Below are 24750 nucleotides of genomic sequence, written 5' to 3' on the forward strand. Positions count from 1 at the left end.
TTGGGGTGAGGCCCAAGTAGGACTGCCAGATAAAACCGAGGACACCTAGCTACATTTGAACTTCAGATACCCAATGCCTGGCTTTTTATTATAAGTACATCCTGGGCAATACTGGGACACACTCTTACTAAAAGTGTGTTTTTGCGGGGGGAGGTTATAGCTCAGTGGTAGAGCTCATGCTTAGCATGCACAAGGTCCTGGGTTCAATCCCCAGTACCTCCATTGAAACAAATAAATAAATAAACCTAATTACCTCCCCCCCTCAAAAAAATAATAAAAAGTAAAAAGTATTTATTCCTTGCGTATCTGAAATTCCAGTGTAACTGGGTACCCTGTAGACTCATTTGCTAAACTTGGCAACCCTAGGCCCAAACATAAGCCTTTATATTTATTTGTTTGTTTGCTTGTTTGCATTCTTGTTTGTTGAAGTAGTGTCAGTTTAAAATGTTGAGTCAATTTCTGGTATACAGCATAATGTTTTAGTCATGCATGTACATACATATATTCATTTTCATATTCGTTTTCATTACACATTAGTACAAGATATTGAATATAGTTCCCTGTGCTATACAGTAAAAACTTGTTTATTTTATATGTAGTAGTTAGTATCTGCAAATCTTGAACTCTCAGTTTATCCTTTCCCATCCCCTTTACCCCGTGGTAACCATAAGTTTTTTCTCTATGTCAGCATCTGCCTTTTTAAAAAGCTTATGGGGATACGGTCCTCATTGCCTCTCTAACCTCATCTACTCCTCTCCTCCAGCTCTCTCTACCCTGGCCTTTTCCTTGAACATGTCAACCACCTTCCCCTCTCCACACCTTTGCAGTTGCTGGCTGCCTGGGATGCTCTGTCTACGCCAGACACCACAAGCCTCCTTGACCACTGCAACAGCGCCCCCTCCCCAGGTTCCCCTCACCCTGCTTTACTTTGTCTTTATAACACTTAACACCGCCTGATGGATTATGTACCTACTTGGTTACTGTCCATCTCCCCTCCCCACAAACTAGACTGTAGGCTCCGTGACTTTGCAGGAAACACTTTGGTTCTTTCCCTGCTACATCTGCAATGCCTAGAACCTCACCAGCTGCTCAAAAAATTCTGGTTGAATTAGTTAATGTTGATGAAAAGGTTTCTCCTTCCAGCACAACCCCCTAAACATCCCTTTGGGAGGAGTTGATAGAAGACAGCTTAGTAGAAGTATCTTTCATCAAGAATAACAGCTAATTTTTACTGGGCGTGGCCTGTGTGCCCCTCAAAGTGCTTGCACATTCAACATTTAATCCTCATGGCAACCCTTGAAGCTTGTGGGAGCCATGATTATCCTCATTGTATAAGACGAGGAAAGTAAATTCATCAATGTTCAACACCGAACCTCAAAAATCTCAAAGAGAGGGGTAAACATACTTTCTCCACCTTTCCTTCCTCTAGCCTTGATTATGGATTAAGTCTTGTGTGCTGTTCATTGGAGGTGGGCAGGTGGGGGGACTGGGGTGAGGGATGGGCAGTGGGCACAGCTACAACTGGATCCAATGTCTAGAGTCAAGAGTGTTTAACACAGGGTCTCTAACCAAACCAGAGACAGGGCAAGGCCATTGCGCAGAGTGGTGCATGGTCCCACAAAGCCAATCTGGCTGGCAGGGGCCACTAGTCATTGAGTGAAGGAGGGCTGGCCAGAGGTTTTCTGTCCCCAGTCCACCACCGTATGGTTATTCATGCTGCATCTTGACAAGACACACATGCTCAGATATAACGCCTCATGCCTCTGAAGGGTGCCCATTCTTAACCCACTTGACCCTCACATTGGCCCTATAAGTAGATAGAGCTGCTCTTCTTGGTCCTAAGTGGCCAGCGGGAAGATAAGGAGCCAGAAGCCTAGGGCATTCCACAAGGAGCATGAGTCTCAGGCTCTGCACTGGAAGTTGGTCTCTGACCCTATTCACTGCCTTTTCTGTTCACAGTACTGGGCTGTCTTCACCTGGAGAAAGAGCACAAGGATTCACGCTTTGGCTCTGGCACTCGTTAGCTCTGTGGCTTCTGCACAGCCTTGACCTGAGCCTCATTTTCTTGTCTTGTAGAATGGGTGTGATGAGAATTCACAGGATTGCTAAAGAAATGAGATCCATTCATGCATGCATTATGAGAGTCTCAGCACCTACTAAGTGCCAGCCACAGTCCAGGAACACAGTAGACGACTCTCCAGGCTTTTAAATACTAGTGGGGATGGCAAGCAATAAACTGAGAACAGGAAGATAAAATAATTCCACCGAGTGAGAAGTACTGCAATTGAAATAGAACAGGACTGAAAGCTCCTGCCCTTGGAACAGTACCTGGCACATAGTAGGTGCTCAGTATTTGCTCTATGATTGAATGTGCTGGGTAGTCAGGGAAGACTCGCAGATGCCACCCGGAGGACACCGGAATGGAGAGCTGGGGGCACAGAGCCAGGCGCGGGAACCTCAAACGCAAAGGCCGTGAGACCGGACCCTACTTCGCGTTAAAAAAAAACTGAAAGGAAACTCAGGGAGAGCACGGACATCTCAACCCCCTGTAAACTTCAAAGTGCTGCGTACACATCTGGGAAGGCGGTTTCTGTGGCTGGTTCTTGGCTTTTACGTCGTTTACTTTCGACTTCTTCCACCCGGGTGGCTGTTCGGCCCTCCACCCCGGGGGGGACCCGAGCCCCTCGCGAGCAGCGGCCGCAGGGCCGGACCTGGAAGGGCGCTGACATCTGGCGCCCGGAGGGCGGACAGACCCACAGTCGGAGTTTCGCGCCGGGTTGGCCCGTCACTTCCTGAGGCCGGCACCCCTGTCGCGGGGTGGCGGCAGAGCGAGCGGGTTGGGACACGCAGCTCGGAGCCCGGAAGGCCCAGGCGCGCCAGGGGACGGGCTGCGCGGCGGCAGGGACCGGCCGGGACCCGAACGGAGCAGGAGTGGGGCGGGGCCGGCGGGAGCCGCGGCGCCGCCTCCGCCTTCGCCTCAGCCACTGCCACCTCCAGGTAAGGGGACCCCTCGGCCGGAGCCCCCGCCCGGCCCGCGGGCCCTTTGCCCCCACCCCGCCCTCCGCGCGTCGTGCGCGCGGGCCCCGCTCCCCGCCACCACCACCCCCCCCGCGCCACCACCCCCCCCCCCGCCGCCCCGCGCGCAGACCGCCCGGGGGTCAAGGCCGCCCGGTGGTGGCTTGTTTTCCTTCGGAGCCGGAAGTGCCCTTAAAACTTACTCATACGCCCTGGGGAAACTGAGGCCGGGCCCTGCACTCCTGCGCCTCCTGCCTCCCTGCACAAGTGAGGAGGCTGGTCCGGGCCAGGGAGGGGAAGGGACTAGCCCAAGGTCACACGCGGTCACTGAACTTCCCCTTGGCCCACGTGGTCCCTCCAGCACCCCTCACCAACCCCCCACCCTCCTTGGCCCTACAGCCCTCTGAGCTCACTGCAGACATTCAAACTGACAATTCCAAGGGCGGAGGGAATAAACTCTGGAGAAAAGCCCAGGCCCCAGGTTTACAGGGGGCCAGGTCCCCTTGTCCTGAACCCCGTTGTTAGAGGAGGAAGAATTACTGCTCCTAACTTTGGAGCAGAGGCTGGGAGAGGTGACAGTGTCTACCCACGACCACACCGCTAGGAAGATCAGGATAAGAATGTGGGGGACCTGGCTCCAGAGCCTGCGGGGTCCCCTTCTCTGCTCCCCATGGGGTGGCACAGGGCGTCAGGAGCACAGCTGGGCCAGACCCCAGGCCTTGGTCTAGAGACGACTGCCTAACACAGAGCAGGAGTCTGCACGGTTAGTTCTCTTTTCCCTAACTCGATGTTCATTGCATGGCAGAAACATGAAACCCATTTAAGCTTTGGGGACATCCATCCATTCATTCGTTCAACAAATATTTATTGAACACCTACCGTGTGCCAGCTTGTGCACTGTTTAGGCACTGAAGGTACAGCAGTCAACCAGATAGGTGCTGCCCTGGAGGAGGTGAGGGGATTGGGGTGGTACATTCCAGTGAGTGGAAGAAAACACTGCCCTTCAGCCTGGGGTGGCGGGGTACAGGGAAGAGCTGGGCAGAGAGGAGAGACTATTGGAACCTTCCCAACTTTGAGGTATGGAAAGAGGGCCGAGAGAGATTAAACCTTGCAGCCTCAAATCCTCTGAGCCTTCAGCCCTTTTTTGGCCTTGTTTGAGATGCTCTGTCAGCCTGAGCTCCAGCAGCCCCCACCCCAGCCCAACTCCCCAGGGATTTGGGGGCAAGAGGCTAGGTGGGTTGAGAGTGGGCCAAAGGAAGCCTTAAAGTGACCTCAGAGCCTGGAAACCTAGCTGTGTGACCTTGGGTATGTCATTCTACCTCTCTGGGCCTCTGTTTTCTTATCATATAAAGGGGGGTCATAATACCATGCCGAAATGCTTCGTAAGCGGTAAAGCAGGATCCAGAGTGTGGCCCATATCTGAGGCCTTGCCAAAGCAGGCATAAGCAAGGGTAGAGTATTTATTTAGAGCATCTTGATTTAGAGGCTCCAGTGACCCTGTTGATGACCTGTGACTGCTCTCGATCAAGACATGTAAGAGGCAGGAGAGTGGCTGAGTTCAAGACGAGAAGCCCAACGCTCCCTGCCCGGCTCCAGCTCTCGGGAAATGAAATGCTGGTGTCACTGGCAGCATTTGAGCTTTTATAACCCTTGTGGCCACATGTACTGCATCAGACAGATGTGGCTCAGGTCCTAGCTTTGCAGTTTCCTAACTGAGTCACCTTGGATGAACTACATGACCGGTCTTTGCTTCAGTTTCCTCATCAGTAAAACACCTGTCTCCAAGGAGGGCCCTGTGCAGAGCTGCCAGGCTGGGAGGCTTTTGGCTTTTTAAGTCCAAGGCCCAGGAGCGGTTGGACAGGCACAGTTGACTGAGTGGGTGAGCACATAGCAGCGTGTGCACTGTTTAGGCACTGAGGGGCAGCAGTTAATGAGACAAGTGCTATCCTGGTTGAGGTTGGGGGAGGTACATCAAGGTCAGAGCCTAGAGAATTTCTCTCCCTGAACTGGTACCGCCAGGCTACAGGGGCTGGATCAGCCTCCAGGGCCCACACATGTGGGACATGAAAAATGTCATTAGGAGCTTTATCATTGTGTCCTCTATGGCCTGAATGTTTTGTGAACACTGCCGTATGTTTTCAACTGGGGCTACAGATAAGATGGGGGCCTCACTGCCTTGAAGATTTTACAGCGGGCAGAACAGGGCTGGAGAGAGGATCCAATCCACTTGCCACTTTAGCCACCCTCCTCTCGGCAGCCAGACCGATCTGATTGTTAACACCCTCTGCTTAAAAGCCTGCTGTGGCATCCCACTTTCTTAAAGAACAGAAACCTTAACATGGACCATAAGGCCCTGCGGCCTGGGTCCCAACAACACCTGGCCTACTCCTCCGGCTGCATCTCAGACCACTTTGTCTGTAGCCCTCTGTGCTCAGGCACGCTTCTCCCTCCCTCCTCAGGGCCTTTGCATGGCTCTTCTAGACCTACCCCCCTTATCTCGCTATTCCCAGGTTAACACCTCCTCTACCTTCAGCTCTGAGCCCAACCTGGACTTGCATTCCAAGTTCCCCAGGCCATAAGACACCCCCGGGTACATGGGAGGTTTAGCTCCAGATGGAAAATTATACACTTAAGATATCACTAGGATTAATTTCTACCTGTACCCTGTCACCACCCTACCATGACTTCCAGGGCTGGTCTGAATTTGCTCAGAAATGAAATCTGCCTTTAGAAGTAGTTGTTGAGCAAATATGAGGACCTTGCTTTATATGAAACTGGATTGTCCGTCATCCAAAAAAAATAACGCTGACATCATTGCTTAGTTGTGGGGGTAGCTATTCATTCATTCTTTCACCTGTTCTTTTAGAAGAACGCTGTTCTAGGAGACATCAGGGAAAGTGACACAAAAGCCACTGCCATCAAGGAGCTTTCTCTAGTGACAAAGACAGACCACAAACAAGCAAACCTGTAATTCATTGCCAAGTGGTAGCAAATTCGATAAAAGTCACACAGGGTCTGGTGGGAGCGGGGCGTTCTGGCACGTGCTGTCATAGACCTGAATGAATAAGGAAAGGACTCTGCTGGGGAGGCAGGGGAAGCCCCGATGTCCTGAGCATCATCCACTCCCACCCTGACCCTCCTTGTCGGAGAGAGGCACCGCCCTTATACCTGAGAGGAGGTGAGGCAGCCCAAAGCCTGGGGGGCTGGACAATTCCCAGAAGCCTCATGGCAGCCCCTGAGATCCTTTAGTAAAGTGGAGAAGAACTTGGGTTTAAAGTCACACACGCCTGGACCGGGGCGATGGGGGATGTCCTGGTCCTGCCATTTGCCAGCTGTGTGGCTCTCACCTCGGTGGGCCTCAATTTTCTCATCTGTAAGATGGGGACAGTGTTAGTCTCTTCCTCGTGAAGTTGTTGTGAGGCTGGAATGGGACCAAGAAAGTAAGCCCACAGGAAATGATTTTATGTTTAAACTGTACGTTTGAAGAAGGGCCCCATTTGGACATGGGGACCCGCATGGAGAGAAAACTCACATGAGTGCAGACCTGAGGTGGGAAACCCAACGTGGGCTGGAAGCAGCGGACAGTTCAGCTTGGGTGAAGACTGGCTGGGAGAAGGGGAGTGGAGGAAAATAAAGCTAGAGGAGATTAGGCCCATCCCACAGGTGCCTGGGGCTGGCTGAAAAGTGGGATTGTTACTGAAGCAAACTTGGGTCCATTCACCCATGCGCAGTGAAGCCAACCTACTGACACCGGGTTGTGGTGAAGGAAAGTGCAGCGTTTATTGTAAGGCATCAGACAAGGAGTCCAGGGCAGCCAATGCTCAAAAAAAAACGCAAACTCCCTGAGAAGTTTCAGGGAAGCATTTTTTAAGGCCAGGTGAGAGAGGGAAGTCACAGAGTGTGTGATCAGCATGTGCACAGTTCTCTGACTGGTTGACAGTGAGGTAACAGGGTGGTGTCACAGGGGTCAACATTATCAATCCTCAGGCTCCAGTCGGTCTGGGGACTACATGCTCATGGTCAAGTAGTTAACATCTTCCATTTGGTGGGGGTTTTAGCATCTGTAAAACAACTAAGAAATGCACATCAGATACTGTTATCTAAGTACTTCAGAAAGGAACTAAAGATTCTGTGCTTTGTTCCGATATACTCCTTAAATTGTTACCAACTCCTGGGCTGACTGCTTCTTTTGTCACTACATGTTCACATCCTTTCAGTCATTAATTCTTGAGCCAGGCTTTTGTGGCTCAGGGGAGGCCTGGGAGACTAGAGTTTTTCTATGAACAAGAGGCAGGCAGAGGACATAGGCGGAGGGTCTGTCGCAGGAAGGCCCCATAGGGTCCTGCTCAGTTACAGGGTGTTAGCCTGGGACGGATGGAGCTAGTGAGATTCTAATTTGGTGGTTTGAAATCTTCTGGGCTACCTCAGTGTATATGAACTAGACCAAAGAGGAGCAGTGGGGCATCATAGTTAAGATGGCTGCCTCTGGGCTCAGACCCAGGTGCAAGTTTAAATCCCACATCACTTATCCAGTGACCCTAACCTCCATTTCTCAGGACTACTCTGTCTGTATCTGTAAAACAGAGATAATAACACCTACCTTATAGGATTATTGGGAGAAAATGAGACGGTGCGTGGAAAAGGAGTGGCACATGGCTAACATTTACCAAGCATTTACCGTTCTGATTTTCTTAATTAAAAATTTTTAAATTGTGATAAAATACACATAACGTAAAATTTACCATCTTAACCATTTTTAAGTGTACAGTTCAGTAGCTTTAGGTGTAATCGCCGTTGTGCAACCTCCAGAGCATTTCAACTTGCGAATTTGAAATTCTGTACCCACTAAACAACAACTCCCCATTCCCCCAACCCCCAGCCTCTGACAACCGCCATTCTACTTTCTGCCTCTATGATGTTGATTGCTCTAAGTGTCTCATATAAGTGGAATCATACAGAGTTTGTCTTTCTGTGACTGGTTGATTTCATTTAGAGTGTGTTCTCAAGGTTCATTCATCTTGTAATGTGTCAGAATTGCCTTCCTTTTTGAGAGTGACTAATATTCCATTGTGTGTATATAACACATTTTGTTTATCCATTCATCCATCAGTAGACAGTTGGGTTGCCTCCACCTTTTAACTATGGTGAATACTGCTGCTATGAACATGAGTGTACAAATATCTTTTGGAGGCCCTGCTTTCAATTCCTTGGAGTATGTAGCCAGAATTGCCATTGCTGGCTCATTTACTGTTAAAATTTGGAGGTGGGCCATTGGTGGCTCCCCAGTGTGTCTTCTCTTGCCCGCCAGAGTAAGAGAAGTCCCTGGGGCCCCAGAGAGCAGTTTGAAAACCAGTGGATTAAATGAACCATTACAGACTTTGCCATTTCTCCCCTTTCCTTCCCAGGCAGATTTGCCTCTTGAATTATTTTTTAGTTATCCCTAGTGGAAACCACCAGCCATTCAGCAAATGTTTCTAAGTGCCTACTGTGCTCACTTGTGGGCAGAGAAAGAGAGCCAGTAAGCAATAAACTTAAACAGGTAAAGGACACAGTATGTCAGACAGTGATGTGTGCTCTGGACCAAGCTGGGAAGTCCAGATGAGTACTTGCCCTCCATGCCAACATCCCTTTTTTCCTTCTGGTCTAGACTGGGATGTCCAAACCCTGTGGGTTCTTCTGTGTTGGAACTGTTGCCATGGAGACCTCCTGAGATGCTGCATTTACCGCCGGCCTCCAATTTAACTTCAGGATAGAGGTATGGAATGAATGGATTTGTCTCCTAAAATGCTGAGAATGGGGAGAGGGGAGTAAACCGGGCCTGCCTAGAATCTCCCCATCTAGGACCGTATTAAGATTGTCTTGTGTGTGTGTTTGTGTGTCTGTGTGTCTGTGTGTGTCTGTGTGTCTATGTGTGTGTTTAACTTTAGACTAGTCTTCAGAGTTTCTGGCTCTAAGAACAGTACCGTCGGCTCTATTTGTTGCAAAGGAGGTCTTCAGCCAGAAGTTTTTCCTTGTTCTTGGTTCTAGGATAATTAGTCCTCAGCCTTCCTTTGACACTGTAGCTCTCTCTCTAGTAATGCTTATTTTTCTGTACTGCAGACTCATTTAAAAATGCACCTACGGCTAGGAAACTCAGAAAAAGAGGAAGAGAGAGAAAAAGAACATCACTTCCCCCGCCCCACTCCCCCGCTACCCCCCTGCCAGCACACACACACACACACACACACACACATCAAATTTGACCTTGACCTTCACTGACTGCTCCAAGTTTAAAAAAAAAAAAAAAGGCCACAGCTGGCTGGCATGTAAGAAAAACAAAAGGGAGTTCATTCCTGTATGTGATCTTCACAAGACCCAGGTGGTCATGTGGTCATGGAGTTTTAAGGATGATTTAAAGGATTTTCAAGGATGATATTGACTGCATTTGATTTTCTGCTCGGTGCTGACTTTGGAATTTTTCATCTCCCCAAGAAGAAACCCCATGGCGTCATTTAGGGCATTAATCAGCAGACGTGGCCTGAGCACCTGCTGTGGGTGCTTGCAGAACAGATGTTTGGGAATGAGCGTCTCCCACCACTGCTGACAGAAATAACCCCGCTGGTGTTTTCACTGGCGATGAATAAAGTGACTGATGAGACAGAAATCATCATTGTAGTGCATCAGGACGAGGTCCCCGTCCAGAACAACCCCGTCATCCCACATCCGGGCCTTGCAGCCCAGCCATGAACCAGTGTTCTCCCTGGGGTTCTCACCATGTACATGCTCCCCTGAGAGTCAGGGCTTTCCTGGGTCAAGTGTGGACCTTTCTCAGAGTCCCTTAGTGTCTTCCTGGCACCAGGAGACCCCAGGGAGCTGGGAGCTACTCCGTCCATCAGTAACCTCCTGAGTCCAGGGCACTGCTGGATTGGTCCTGTGCACATTAGGTGGTCCCAGGGGCAGAGGTACCACCATCCCTGACCATATGGGTCTTTTTCTCTCTGCAGGAATCTAGCTCACTCTCTCTCAGAGTCACTTGAGAACCTCAGTTCAGCTTCGGACTGGATCCTGATCCAAGGACCAGAATTCACAGTTCAGGCCACACATCCCCCCACCCCACAGCTCCCACCACACTCCCTCAGCTGGAATAGTTTGGGGCCCATCCCATCCAACTGGACCATCCATAGTGTTGTAACCATGGGCTCCTCCATCCCACCATCGTGGGTAGCTGAGAACAGTCTCCTTCTGTCGGGCTACCCCTTGTCCATCTGGATGATTTCAAGACCTGTTGGTCTAAGGAATGGGACTTAACAGTGACCGCAGCCCCACTGGCTTGGCTGGGCCACGTGGGGCCAGGGCTTTCTAAGATAAAGCGCTCCTCTTCTAGGGATCGAGAACAGAACTGTTTTTAATTTTTTAAAAATTACTATAAAAGCTCTCATAAGCTCAGGACAGAAAATGGTAAAAATTCAGAAAAATAGAAAGACTAAAAACCAATTACTTCTAGTCCCACAGCCCTACCACTGAGAGACAATGATCATTAATGTTTTGTTGTATTCCCTTGTGATCTTTTTGATCTGTGAAACATTTTTTAAAAACACAACCGGAATTGGGGGAGGGTTTAGCTCGGTGGTAGAGCGCGTACCTAGCATGCATGAGGTCCTGGGTTCAATCCCCAGTACCTCCATTAAATAAATAAATAAACCTAATTACCCCCCCCAAAAAAACCAAAACCACAGAGTCATATTGTATATCCAGTGGTACACTGTTAACCACCTCCCTGGAAAATAGAACCCCTTCATTTGTAGCACTTGCCAATTGCTGTGGTGTCCATACCCCCAGCTGTGGCCCGTTTCAGGCTTCCAGCATCACTGAACACAGAGCCGGGAAGAGATGCCAGTATGAGCCAGCAGCAGCACACCATGTTATGATTCCAAATCTTATCTTTTTTTCTGATCTTATCATCAATATGTAGTCGTTATTGAAAGTTCATAAAATACAAACATACAAAGAAAAAATTAGAATCATCCAGACTCCAACAACCACCCCCACTTGCTCAACCCACCCCCACTTAGAGACAGCCACTGTTACCATCCTGATGTAAGTCCCCTTTGTATGGAGAGAGACATAAACAAAATAACCGTCTTCAGAGTTTGAAAGCAAATACGTATCGGTGGCAGAATGTTGGGAATTCCAGAAGAGTCTCTGGCATCTCATCTTTCAGAGATCGCAGTAGAGGCTCTTCTTCCAGCCACATTCCTTCTCTGTATCTTTTTAACAAGGTTGCACTTGTGGCTTGAATTTCCTAGTTTGCAGTCTTAGTACAGTCTCGTGCCTCACAAAAAGGTAACATCCAGGAGAACGGTGTTACCACTGATCATTTATTTAAAACCCTACCGGAGCTTGAAGAACAGAAAATATTTTAGTTCCTTGAACATGGAAAATGGCCATTAGGATGAAGCTTAGATTATTTTAAGTTTGGTGGTGGTAGGGTGGGGAGTGGTCCCTGGATCGGGGGCTCTGGGACCTCCCTGGGTAATTCCAGGTACCTGGCCCTTGTCCCAGCTCCCTTCCTCATCTGATGCTCGATGAGTGTGTAAGAATAGCAGTGCTTTTCGAGAGAGAATAACCAGGAAAAACTAGTTTTTGCGTAACCCTGAAACCTAGTTCATTCATTTGTTCGTGGCACAGGCATCTCCGAGCACTCACGCTGCGGCAGGTCAGGGGATGGACCCCAGAATATAGATCCGGTGCCCGCCCTCTCCTGCCAGGCCAGCCAAGGAGCTGGTGCAGCAACCACAGCGCAGGGTGCGAAGACTTAGAACAATGCACGCAAAGCGCGAGGGCTGCTCTCAGTGAACGGTGGCTGCCCGGGAACCTGTGGGGGCAAAGGCTGAGAAGCAGGAGCAAGTGAAAGCTGGAGCAAGGCAGCCCTAGCCTTGGGCTAACCCATCCCTCTCCCCCACAGGCCGCCTCTGGATCCCACACCCTATGGGTCCACGGGCTGGTTTTTCTGGTTTGCTCCTCCAGGGCCAGGTGCATATTTCTCCAAAGAACCTTCCAGAAGCTGTAGAGCCTGTTTGCAGAAGGTAGTAGGGAGGCCTGCAGTTGTTTCCTGAAATCTGGGTAAGCGTGATGTAAGGTTTCTGTCTCTTCAGAACCCTCATCATATGTAAAATGATCTTAATTTAAATGTTGTGAGTTGACTTATAGTCCGTCTGCCCCCCTGGAATACATCTCCACAGTGGGAGGCCCTTGTCTATCTGTCTTAGTCACCACTCTGTCCCCAGCATGTAGGACGTTGCACCTACGGGTGCCAGTGCCTGTTTATTAAATTAACAAACTGACTGGTCTGGAGTGGAGGTGCAGATTTATTTTGATTTTACTTAGAACTTAGGAAAAGATTTTCAAAATCTATAGAGACATCCTACTGCTTTTTTCTTTTTAATTTTTTAATTGAAAACAATTAGAGATTCACTGGCAGTTGCAGAAACACTACCCAGGGGTCTGGTGTACCCTCACTCAGCTCCCCACCTCTGGAGCTGGAAGAACTTGGTGTAGCCCCTGGCAGCTTCCTTCCAAACTCCTTTCTTCCCTCCCACCCCTGTGCAGTCCCCAGCTACACTGAGCATCTTTTTGGTTCTTCAAAAGCATCGTCTCTCTTCTCCCCCTAGGACTAGACACATACTGTCCCCTCTGCCGAGAATATTCTCTTCCTACTCACCCTACCCCTGTCTGACGCTACCTCCTCCCAGAAGCCAATTCTGGGTTCCAGTTCCCGTCTTTTTTTTTTTTTCTTTAATTGAAGTACAGTCAGTTACAATGTGTCAATTTCTGGTGTACAGCACAGTGTCCCAGTCATGCATATACATACATGTATTCATTTTCATATTCTTTTTCATTAAAGGTTATTGCAAGATATTGAATATAGCTCCCTGTGCTCTACAGAAGAAAGGGTCCCCTCTGTGTATCCCTTGTCACAGCATTTATCCTGCTAGTTTGTCGTCGTCTGTTTACTTCTCTATCTCTACCACTGTCCTGTTTCTTCTACTGGAAAACCCTCTCCCATCCATCCATCCACCAGGCTGTCCTTCTTACTTCCTGTCAGCCTCTGCTGGAACGGCACCTTTCATCTGCATACTGTTGTCACTCCCCTCCGACCTGACCACTCCATAGCCCCTTCATCCTGATTGTTCTTTCCCAAGGATCACTTCCCAACCCAATGTTCACTTATTTATTTAGTGGCCTGTTAAGGGCTTGGATCCTATCTCCAGCTCATCTGAGTGAGAATCTCTGTTCCACTTAATAGCTATATGATCTTGGGCAAGTTACTTAAATCATTGACATCATTATACATTGGAATAATATTGCCTGCTCTCCAACCAGAATGTTAGGCCCTAGAGAGCAGGGGATTTGTCAGTCTTGTCCCCTGATCTTCCCCAAGGCCCAGAACAAGGCACCATATGTCATGTACCCCCTCTTCATTCACCCAGTGAGTAGTTATTGAAAGCCTGCAATACTCCAGGGCCTGTTCAGAAAGCTAGGGATACAGCAGTGAGAATAAAAACCAGGGGCCTGCCTTGACAAGTTGACATTCTCTTTGTTCACCTGAGTAAACAAGTAATTTAAAAACATATTATTTCAGGGGGAGAGGGTGTAGCTCAGTGGAAGAGCACATGCTTAGCATGCATGAGGTCTGGGGTTCAATCCTCTGTACCTCCTCTAAAAATAAATAAGCCTAGTTACCTGCCACCCTGCAAAAAAAACAAAAACAAAAAAGCATATTATTTCAGGCAGGAGTAAGTATTGTAGAAACAGAACAAGGTGCTGGGACAGAGAGGCGGAAGTAGCGTGGCCTAGGGGATCAAGGAAGGCCTCTCAGAGGAGGTGACACTCAGACTGAATGTGAAAATCAAGGGAAGTGTCCCAAGCAGGGAGAATGGCAGGTGCAAAGGCCCAGAGGGAGGACCAGCGTGTGTATTGGAAGAGCAGAAAGACAACCAGCGTGGCTACATAGTGAACAAGTCAGGTGATTGAAGGCAGGCAGGGGCCAGATCATGCAGGACTCCAGGCTATTAGGAAAGGACTGGCATTCCTCCTGGGGCGATGGGAGGCCTTTAAGCAGACAAGTGACATGATTGGTATATATGACAAAAAGGCCACTTGGGCTGCTGGGTAGAGAATGGATTATAGGGCAGCAAAAGTGTACTTTGTTGAATGAATGAATGAATTTGGCCTGAGCTGGGCATTCAGTGTGCTCAGCCCAGCCCGCTCTCCCCTGCGGTCAAAGGCAGGCCAGCTCATGCTTCTCTGATTAGAAGGCTGTTTATTCTTGAACCGAGAACTCACGTGGGGCTCTCCAGATACGAGCTGAATAAAACACCATCTTGGGCTCTTATGGCTAATAGGTACAACTACTGTGGCCGTCAAATGGCACATGGAGTTGATTGAAAGTGGTGGTAATTGCTAAGCCTGCTGACATCCAGGCCAGGTGCTGCCCCCGGTGATGTCCTTAGCTTGTGGCTTTTTTCTGTCCCCTTTGTCCATGGTCTGGGCTGATTGTTCAAGCCAGGAAATCTGCTGCAAACAGATTTCAAACTCGGATTCCTGGAGCAACCATCAGAGGCCAGTCTTGCTGGGTGACATTGGGCAAGGTCTTAACCTCTCTGGGCCTCAATTTCTCCATCTGAAACAGAGGAAGGAGAATCCCTGTGCTGGCGTAGAGGAAGGAGCATGGGGTTTGGAATCAAAGTCTGGTTTGACTTTCAACCACATACTTTGTAACTCTCAGAAAATGGCTTGGTCTCTCTGAGGATTATAGCTATAAGAGCAAATCATAATCATCTCCTACTTAACCTTACATGGTAGTTATAAGAATTAAATGGGTTTAAAGTGCTTTGTAAACTGTTATGTGCTGTACAGATGTTGGTTTGTTGCTTCTTAACTACCCCAGGGTTATTTTTTAAAGCTGATGCAATATTAGTTATGGACAAGCTTTTAAATTACTCCTCCATAGAAATAACAGTTTGAGAACAAAAATGTTTACTGCTTAGCTGGATGAGAACGAATTTATGGACCAAAATCAATGTGGAGTCCGGATAGTAGGCTAGAAATCTCTTGGGTGAGTAGCCGTGTCTCACTGGGATGTTAATTTCTGTTGCTCTGGTGACTAATGCTGTTGAACTCCTCTGCGTGTGCTTATTGGCCATTGAGTATCTTTTGTGAAGTACCTATTCAAGTCTCTTGCCCATTTTTAAATGTGCCTTGTTTCTTTTTCTCAGTGACTTGTAGGAGTTGTTTTTATACTGTGGATACAAATCCTTTGTTGATATACACACTGCAGATATCTCCCCCCATCCCCACCCTGCCGATCTCTTAAAGATGATGAATAGAAGTTCTTAATGTTAGAGAGGGCTCATTTATCCGGCTTTTCTTTCATGACTGGTAGTTTCTGTGTCCCATCTAAGTAAGCTTTGCCCGCCTGCTGGAAGCATTTTTCACTGGGATTTTTCCCTACAGAGTTGGAAATGGCCACACAGGACAGATCAAGCCAGAAGCTGCCTCAGGCAGCCAAGCCGGCTGCGGAGGGGGAGCCGCACCTGCCCATGGGCCGGGAGCTGACCGAGGCCCACCGCTTCGCCTACGCCGCCCTGTGTGGCGTCTCCCTGGCCCAGCTGTTCCCAGAACCTGAGCAGAGGTGAGTGCTTTTATCCCACAGAGGGACGGCCATACTTCTTCAGGGAGACGATTATTGGCAACCAAGCAGCCTGCCAGGTATTACTGGACACTACAAAGAGGAGAAAGTCATTGTCCTTTCCTTTAAGGAGCTCGCAACCCAGTAGGGGGATAGGACAGCCCTCATTCACTATGCACTCATTTATACCTTCACCAAGCATTTAAGGGGCACCAACTGTTTGTTTCACGAGGCATCATTCAAAGTTCCTGGAAAGTATACATGAGTGAGACAAGCAAGACAGACACTCTCCCTGCTCTCAAGTAGGACACACCCTAATTGGGGGATAAGATGTCTATGCATTCATGCAACATGCATTCAGTGAGCACCTACTATGTGCTGAGTGGAGTGCAAGGCCCTGTGGAGAAAACAAAGAAAAGCAAGGCCTGGCTCCCATCCTCCTGGTACTTACAGTCTAGGGGGACCACCCACATGACTGATTTTAACAGCAGACTGAATGTCACGATGGTGTCAGGTTCAATGACAGTATTAACACCTGCCACTGCCAAGCCCCAGCTCTATGTTTAAATCATGTATTTGGATTCAGATTGTAGAGTTGCTAAGAGCTTGGGCTTGGCCTTCAAGGACTTCAGGAGTTCTTTGAGAGAATTTGGAGGCCAGAGGAGGCCAGTTAGGAGGCTGGTGGGGTTGTTTGGATAAACCAGGACAGTGACTGAGAGCTGGAGGGACACAGGTGAGACAGACTTTTCTCAGGGAGAATGCAGTTGACATGGGACAGGTTGGGTGCTGTGGGCGGGGCAAAAGGAGGAGCTAACTTTGGCCTCAAAGGTCCAGGTGGGGAGAGGGGCCTTAGAGGATGGAGATATTGCTACTGAGATGAGGAGCAACTGGTTGGGGGGCCAGAGACATCAAGAAGGTTTTGCATGTGCTCCATTTTCGAGAACCCCTCCACCCACCATGGTCCCCTGTGAGTAAACTTCCGTGGATCTTTGCTGTATTTTGTTTGTTTTGTTTGTTTTTTATCTTTGTCTGTCCCACTGGACTGAACATTTGAGTGTATTCATTTCCTTGGAGGTCACCTCCAGAAAGCTTTTCCAGACCCTCCTCACCTCCTAGGCAGGGGGCGTCTCCACCTGTCTGTTCTGTGACCTGTCACTGTGACCACCATGCTGCCCTGTAATTCTTCCCACACCTGCCACCCCTCCAGTCTGAGCTCCTGGAGGGCAGGAGCTGCCTTGTTCATCTCTGAGTTCCCAGTGCCTTGCACACAGCTTGGTGTAGCAAAGACACTCAGTAAAATTTTGGAAAAGAAGGGGTGGATAAATGCCGGCTTTATTAGCACAAGAGACATTCCACAGGCTATGGACTTAGATCTGGATTCAAATCCTACCTTTGCCACTTTCCAGTTACATGTGACTGTGGACTGGTTGTTTAACTTCCCCAAACATCTTAATCATCTGTAGAATGGGACCAATAATACCCACCCTGCAGGGCGATTATAAGAATTAAGTGAGATAATGTAGGTAAACCTCATAGCATAGTGTTTGGCACATAGTAGGCTCAGTAAACAGTGATGGTTGCTTGCTAACTCTGTGACTCATTTTATTTGTCTCAGTTTCTTCATCTATAAAATGGAGACAATCCTGGAACTTACCCTCAGGGCACTTTGGGCTTCAAGTAACAGGACACTGTACTAAAAGAGATTTAAACAAGAAGAGATTTGTTTTTCTCACTTAATAAGAAATTGAAAGGAAAGAGTTCCAGGATTGATACAGTGCCTCAGAAAGCCTTTGGGCTGGCTTTTCTGCAGTTCTCTTGGCCTTCCCCTCCTGATCACACAATGGCTGCTGCAGCTCCTTACATCACACCTTCACAGAACAAGGCTCAAGGCAGGAAAGAGAAGAACAGGGATTCTCATTAAGTCTCTCATTGGGGAGGAACTCTTTCCCAGGATACCTCGAGAAGGCTTTCCCTTTTATGTCATCTGCAAGGGAGGAAGGGGAAAAAATAAAAGCACTTGCCTTTTTCTGTCTTCATCATGGGAGGGGGCTTCTGCTGGGCAGGAAAGAGGAGCTGAGGAATCACTGCTGTGGAGAAACGGCCATCCATCAGGAGGGTGGTCCTGAGGAAGGAATGTGTTGATGGCTCCTGCAGAGCCTGGCACAAAACTACTGCCAAACGGACTTTGGCTGTTCACATTATTGGTAATGAAACCACATACTCTATCTGGAGCTTAGAATATATCTCGTTGGCTATTTTGCTCCCAAGCAAGGCAGAACCCCATCTTCTGCAAGGGTCCAAGTCTCTCCCTGCTCTGCCCCATGCCCATACCTGGGAGACCTCTGTCTTTCCAGAAGCTTCCCAGATCCGATAAATCCCTACCTAATAAGCCAGTAAATAGGGAGGGAAGAGCTTTGTGTACTTTGTTCACATAAACAAATATGTATGAACCTGGACCGTGTGCCAGGCCTGTACTGGGCACCACCAAGAGGACACATAGAAATATTATTGTCTTGTGTCCCTCCAAAACCCAAGTATTGTCTTAAGCACACATGGCTGTTACTTAGCTGGGCACTTTCTTCCTAAAAGTTGCAATCAGTATGCCACCTCTTTCCACGTGGTTAATCTCAGACCTCTTGGGCCCAAAACACTTTTTAAAACTAACCTCAATCTTTTTACATCCCAGATGTGCCGCTGGTTTCGGCAATCTTTAGAAACACTCTGTGGCAGTTTGTGTCCACATGGGGCATAAAAGCAAGCCTTTAAAATAGTTATTTCTTATCCATGCTGTAAACACCACAGATGCTATCACTTATAATTAACCCTATTTATTAAACATGAAGATATTAATGGTGTAGAGCAGGGGTCTGCAGACTTTTTCTGCAAAGACCCAGACGTTTTAGGCTTGTGGACCCTGTGGTCTCTGTCGTGGTCACCAAACTTTGCTATTATTGCCGAAAAGCAGCCAGAAGACAGTATGTAAAGGAATGGGTGTGCTGCGTTCCAATGAAACGGAATTTCAAAAAAGAAAGAAAGAAAGAAAAGAAAAAGAAAAAGACTGCACCCCCTGGTGTAGTTTGCTGGCCCGTGTGAGTTGGAGGAGCTTTGGACTAGAAGTTAGAACCTCTGGATTCCAGGTGAGGCTTTGCCCCTTCCCACCGAGGAGACCCTTGATAAGGTATTTAACCACCACAGCCAAGGGGCTCCATCTCAAGGCAGGGTGGGGGTGACACCCCTGTTATGCATCTGCTTAGCTGGTGTCCAGCACTTGGCGGGTGCCCAGGAATGCCTTCGCCGGAGAGGGGCAGTCTCTGCAGTGGTTAAGCACTGCCTCCTGAGTCAAGAGAGATGTGGCCGTGAACCTGGAGCTGTCACTTAACCTCTCTGGGTCTAAGTGTCCTTATCTCTAGAATGGTGGTAAAAATAGGACCTCCCTTCCCTTGTCGGGCCCTGGCGGGGAGTAAGCGAGTCTGTGTGTGTGAAGCAGTAAGCACAGGGGCCGACAGGTTGTTGCACTGTGTTCACCATTTACTGTCACTATTGCTACTGATTTTTGTATATTTCAACCAGATCACTAATCACATTAGAAGCAATTCCCAAGGCCCTGCCAGTCTAAAATGTGATTCCTTCTTTGATAGATGGCTATACTGGCACTTCACATACGTATTTATCAATTCATTTGTTCATTTAAATGAACACCTGCATAGGGCTTTTATATGTGCCAGGTTTTGTTCTAAGCACGTGGCAAATGTTAACTCAGTTAATCCTTTCAGCAACCCTCTGAAGTAGGTTTCATCATGATCACCACTGTTTTACAAATAAAGAAACTGAGGCCTAGGGAGGCTAAGTAACTTGTCCGAGATCACACAGCTGGTAGCAGAGCTGGGATCTGAACCAGAGTTCACGTCCTTTACCCCTGCACTCCTATGAGATGCTTCTCTACACCCGAGGCTTTCTTCCTGTTCACAGGGCCAGGCCATGCTGCTGCCCTCCGCCCTGAGCCCCTTCTGCGCAGATGTTTACCCCTAAGTGGTGCTCAATTCACTGAGTCATCCCTGCCTAATCCCAGTAATTGCAGCGGGGCAAATTATAATTGTAGCAGCCGTAGCTAACATTTATGGAGGATAGTGCGCCAGGCACTATTACCATGTCATTTAATCTTTCCAGCCAATCTGCAAAGCAGGCCCTATTACCATCCTCATTTTACAACAGGGGAAAACGAAGCTAAGGAGGGTGGAATAAGGACACAAAGCCAGTCACCCAAGGAGCCGGGACTCCTCCAGGGGGTCAGACCTCAGAGCCCGACAATGAATCCTCTTCTCCGCCGCTCCATTGGTCGCCTTATAAATAAAGTAGTGATGCCCGCTCACATTCGTTGAGTATCTTCTCCATGTCAAGCCCTGCTCAGGGTGGGTATCATCTCATTTAATCCTCAAACTGTTTTCTGAAGTTGGTCTCGTAGATACATTGGCAGATAAGGAAATGGAGGCACAGAGAGATCAGAGTCCTTTCACCGCCTCACTTCAGTGTCCTTTGGGAATGAAGGACTCTCCCCCAGCAGCTGGGAGGGCTGCCAGCACCGCCCAGGCCATCACAGCCTGAAGAAAGCCAGGTCACGCAAGGTTCTGCCCCCTTCCTAGGACAGCCTTTGTCCGATGACTGTCTTCTGTGGAGGCATAAAGTCTCAGCCCTCTCGCCCCGCTGGGGGCAGCTCTCAAGGGTCACTCCTTCTTCAGAGGATGCACAGAGGCTGCGTCAAAGCTCGACTGTCCCCCGTCCCCGCCCAGTCTGGCATCCTCCCTGTCCTTTCACAGGCCTTGACCCCAAAGGAATCCCCAGTAATCATTTCAGAGCTGCTTCCTGGGGCCCTGGACCAAAACAGTGGTGAGGCCAAGATCTGAGCCTGAGTCCTTCACCACTCCTGTCAGTGGCTGGGCTGCAGCGATCTCTCCCCTGGGGCTTTGGCAGCCGCAACTTTAAGGAATGACGAGTGGGCTGCCTGGGATCCATGGGGACTGATGCAAGTGGGGAGCCTCCTGAGGTCGCTTCTGCCACCAGGGAGTTCTGCTGGCTTCTGGGAAGCCCTTTCTCTGCACTGGTCTAATACCTCCCCTCTGACTCCCCTGCTCTGTATCCCCAGCCCACCCAACCCCCCCCACCTCACCCCTCACTGCCGCCAGTGGTGGCTTTGAATCAGAGCTGGAGTCCCCAAGATGCCATGTGCTCCCTGCAGCTCCTGGGATCCCTTCTCCCCTGGAGCATCCCATCCATCCCGCGCCCAGGCACTCCCGTGGGACTCAACTCAAATGCCTGCTGTGGACAGAGACCCCACGATGTCTGCAAGCACAATGGGAGGACGGACTTCCTCTGCATTTTATTGTTTCCAGAAGGCATGTCCTTGGCCATTTCCAGCAGTAGCAAATCTCCACCTGAGGGAAGACTTTTCTGTTCGCTGCCCCTCCCTACAGGCAGATTTGGGGGCTCCCTCTCTGGACTCGTCAGGGCTTGATTCTTGCCCCATACCACGCGACGCTGGGATCAGTCAGTCCCATCCGAGTCTCTGCCCTTCTGTGAGCTTCTCATCTGAGGCCACCTGCTTGTCTGTGGTTCCGCAGCCCCCAGCGCAACCCCCGGCTCAGGCCGGGCCCAGGGCATGTGGTCAGTAGCTGGTCATTGACCTCGTTCCTGTGGTTTATCAGCACCTGTGGTCAAAGTTTTGATGGAGGAAAAAGCTAAAATCCACACACCTGAAATCAGGGTTTGGCTCTCTCTGTATTCCACGGGCCAAAGTCACCATGGTTTTTGTATAGGCCAGCCCTTCACATCCCTGAACTCATCTCATCTCAACTTCCCAGCGGCCTCGTGAGACGCGCGGTCCAGGAAGCCTCGGGGTCTCAGCTGTGTCTGTCTTTCAGACCCTTCTGCATGGAGTTCGTGGCTGGCTTGGTGAAGTGGCTGGATTTGTCCGAAGCCGTCTTGCCAACCATGACTGCTTTTGCCAGTGGCCTGGGAGGCGAAGGAGCAGACATGTTTGCTCAGATTTTATCGAAGGACCCCATCTTGAAGGACGACCCCCTGGTGATCACTCAGGTACACCCACCACCCAGGTGGCGGCTGCCGGGGGAAGTAGAACGAATTCCTTTCAAAGTCAGTCTGAAAACCGCTTCCAGTGGGGTAGGGGAGGTGAAAAAGTAAATATTTCATCATAATATCGTATGGTGATGATGATCTTAGCTAATGCTGAATTCTCATTATTGAATACTTACCATTGATTTATTACTTAAACGGCACCTATGATACGCTGACACCTTTACAGATATGAACTCATTTAATTCTCAGAGCAACTTTATTAGGTGGGTAGGATGATCACCCCCATTTTACAGATAGGAAAACAGGCACAGAGCTGTTCAGTGACTTGTTCAAGGTCACACAGCTGGTCTGAGCCTTGGCCGTCTGACTCCAGCGCCCACGCTCCTGACTGCCCAGCTGTGGTGCCTCCTCTTGGAAGTGCACACCTGCTCTGTGTGCACTTGAAGCAGGCAGCTCGTGACACAGCAGTTGGTGGGTCAAGGGAACAGATTTTGAAACAGTCCTTCCCCTCCTTCATCTGACTCCCTGAAATTCTCACACACTAACTCGGGAATTTGCTTGCTTGTTCCTCTGGCGCGCTGCTAGAATGCAGGGCAGGGGTGTTTTGTCTGCCCTGTTCTCCCGCTTAGTAAGAGTCACTAAATATTTGTCAAATGAGCAGGCTGGTTACATATTCAGCGTATGCTAATTCCTGTCTCTTTTCCCTCAGGACCTTCTGAGCTTCTCACTCAAGGATGGTGAGTTGATTTCTACGTTCTATCAATTGTGGGCACGGATCTGCATGTCAGCCGGTGAAGCCAGTGGTCAGTGTTGCTCCTGCGGCCCTGTCCCCCATGGCATTTTTGATGCAAGAGAGAAAAGGGAACCCAGTTTAGGCGGGGAGCTGGGAGCACTCCGTTCACACCAGGCGCCATGGGCTGCCTCTTCGTGGTTTTCACTGATTCCTCACAAGGCTCTGTTGTCTCACCTTCTAAGTGGCTCTTGAACCTGGCTCATCCCCTCTGATGTTTATTTGGGTGGCCCGCAGGGAGAAGGAGCACGGAACTGAAAATGAAATCCCAGCACCCTCTGCACCGTATAGTAAGGGACGTGTCACCAACTCCCCACCGGGACCCTGGCTTGCGGGCGAATGGAAGGTAGGAAGAGGAGGAGGAGCAGAATTTCAAGAGCAGGATCAGCATGTGCGGGAGCATCGCTGGGAAAGAGCGTTCAGGGGGAGGTCCCTGGGGCAGGAGCCCAGCAGGTTCTGCAAGAACCCAGGCGGTTCCCATGTATTTATAGTCTGAGAATTGCAGCTTCAGGGCTCAAACCCCAATGTACATTGTTGGCCCTACTCTCTCCAAACAAAATATTTTAAGTCCTGATCTCAGAGCTGAGTGGGAGCCCGAGGGTGATCTGGCCCAGCCCTGCTTTCAGGCAGGCACAGCCTTAAATAATACTTCTGTTTAGCTGATGTGGCCAGGGGGCTGAGTTCCGTCTGAGGATGTGGTGGAGCTGGTCTGAGAATGCTCATTTGTATCGCTTTGTTTTTCAAGCAGAAGTAAGGGAAGAATAACAATGTCCGGTCCTCCTGGACACTCTTGGAGTGAGGGGTGGAGTTTGCATGGGGGTCCGAGACCCAGAGTGCCGGAGCCAGGGCAGCCCATCAGCACAAGATACCCGTATATTGTAATCATGTAACCACAAAGCTCCAGGTCTCAAGCGCTTGCTGTGTGCCCAGCCTGGTGCTACGGGCTGGCCTGGCCTGGAGCCCTCTCGGCCCCCTGAGGGATGCTGAAGGCCGTCGTTCCCATTTTGCAGACCTGAGACTCACCTGCCCAAGGTCATCTTGGATGAGCCTCTCATATTTCCAGGTGGAGAGATTGAGGTCCAGAGAGCTGAGGGGGCTTTCCCAGAGGCACACAGTGGCAGAAACAGCCCACGAGTCAGAACCAGGTCTCCAGCCTCCTGGGCCAGCTCTCTGTCCCACTGCCTTACCTCTGGGGAGGAGAAGCCACCCCAGCGCTCCTGTGTCTCCCTGACTTTCCTCACCCAGAGAGTCGTGTTCATCCTAGCCCGCTTCCTGCCCCCACCTGCCAATCACAAGCCCTCCCGAGCCCCCAGGACACCTTCACTTACCCCTCTTTGCTGTGGGTGACCTTGGCCTGGCTCTCAAAGAATAACTGCACTGACCTGTCTAATATCGCCTGGTACTTCATGCTCTCCCTGGGACATTCTCATAGGCAGCCTCTAAACCAATATTGCCTTTTAAATTTTTCTTGAGAACAACCACCACTCACTAAGCACCTGTTAATGCTGGTTACTGGACCTGGCCCTTGTCAAACATTGCTGCAGTCCATCCTCACAGCCATCCTTTCGCGTAGGCACTCACACTTTACAGGTGAGTAGACTGAGGCTCAGAGAGGTGAAGTGCTGGCCTAAGCTGGTACGTGGCAGAGCCGGACATTCTGAAACATTTCTGTCAACGAAAACCTTAGCGGATGTTACTCACGAGGGTTGGGGAACACAGAGGTATCCCCACAGGAATATAATAACACCTCGTTTCTAAAGAACACCAGTCTCTGATAGCATCTGAGAGGTGCCTTTGTTTTATCTGAAAGCCCCACCAGACACCAGCATCTACAAACAGGAGTGGCTTCAGTGACACGCTGGGACCCCCTTGGGAGCAGGTGCTAGGACTGAGAAGTTCCCCAGAGGTCAGAGGTAGCTCGACCCTCAAGCCACCTAGCCCACCCTCTCATCACGCACAGGTGACCCTTGGAGATATTGCAGGTTCAGTCCCGGACCCCCGCAGTAAAGCGAATATTGCAATAAATCCAATAAATCGAGTCACATGAATTTTTTGGTTTCCCAGTGCCTGTAAAAGGTATATTTACACTATACTGTAGTCTATTAAAGTGTACAATAACACTGTGTTTAAGAAAAAGTACACATCTTAATTAAAAAGCAATGCTGTTGGAAAAACAGCGTGGATA

General features: G+C 49.5%; 1 protein-coding gene across 5 annotated transcripts in view; it reads left to right on the forward strand.

Annotated features, from left to right (window-relative positions):
• Nucleotides 1–2407: 2407 nt before the first annotated feature.
• The window catches only part of TMCO4 (transmembrane and coiled-coil domains 4), a 78368-nt gene continuing 56025 nt past the window's right edge, over nucleotides 2408–24750 (forward strand). Inside the window, exons 1-6 of one of the 5 annotated variants that reach the window (XM_072975241.1) lie at nucleotides 2412–2997; nucleotides 8663–8770; nucleotides 15511–15688; nucleotides 21601–21775; nucleotides 22485–22512; nucleotides 22803–22911. In XM_072975241.1, the coding sequence (XP_072831342.1) occupies nucleotides 15519–15688; nucleotides 21601–21775; nucleotides 22485–22512; nucleotides 22803–22911 (482 nt within the window). In that variant the 5' untranslated portion in view covers nucleotides 2412–2997; nucleotides 8663–8770; nucleotides 15511–15518. Of the gene's footprint in view, nucleotides 2998–8662; nucleotides 8771–11959; nucleotides 12118–15510; nucleotides 15689–19897; nucleotides 20095–21600; nucleotides 21776–22484; nucleotides 22513–22802; nucleotides 22912–24750 lie in introns of those variants that run through there. The other 4 variants (XM_072975240.1, XM_072975244.1, XM_072975239.1 and 1 more) reach the window with 4 other exon arrangements.

Source organism: Vicugna pacos, chromosome 13, assembly GCF_048564905.1.
Source record: "Vicugna pacos chromosome 13, VicPac4, whole genome shotgun sequence".
In the NCBI taxonomy this organism is placed as follows: Eukaryota; Metazoa; Chordata; class Mammalia; order Artiodactyla; family Camelidae; genus Vicugna; species Vicugna pacos.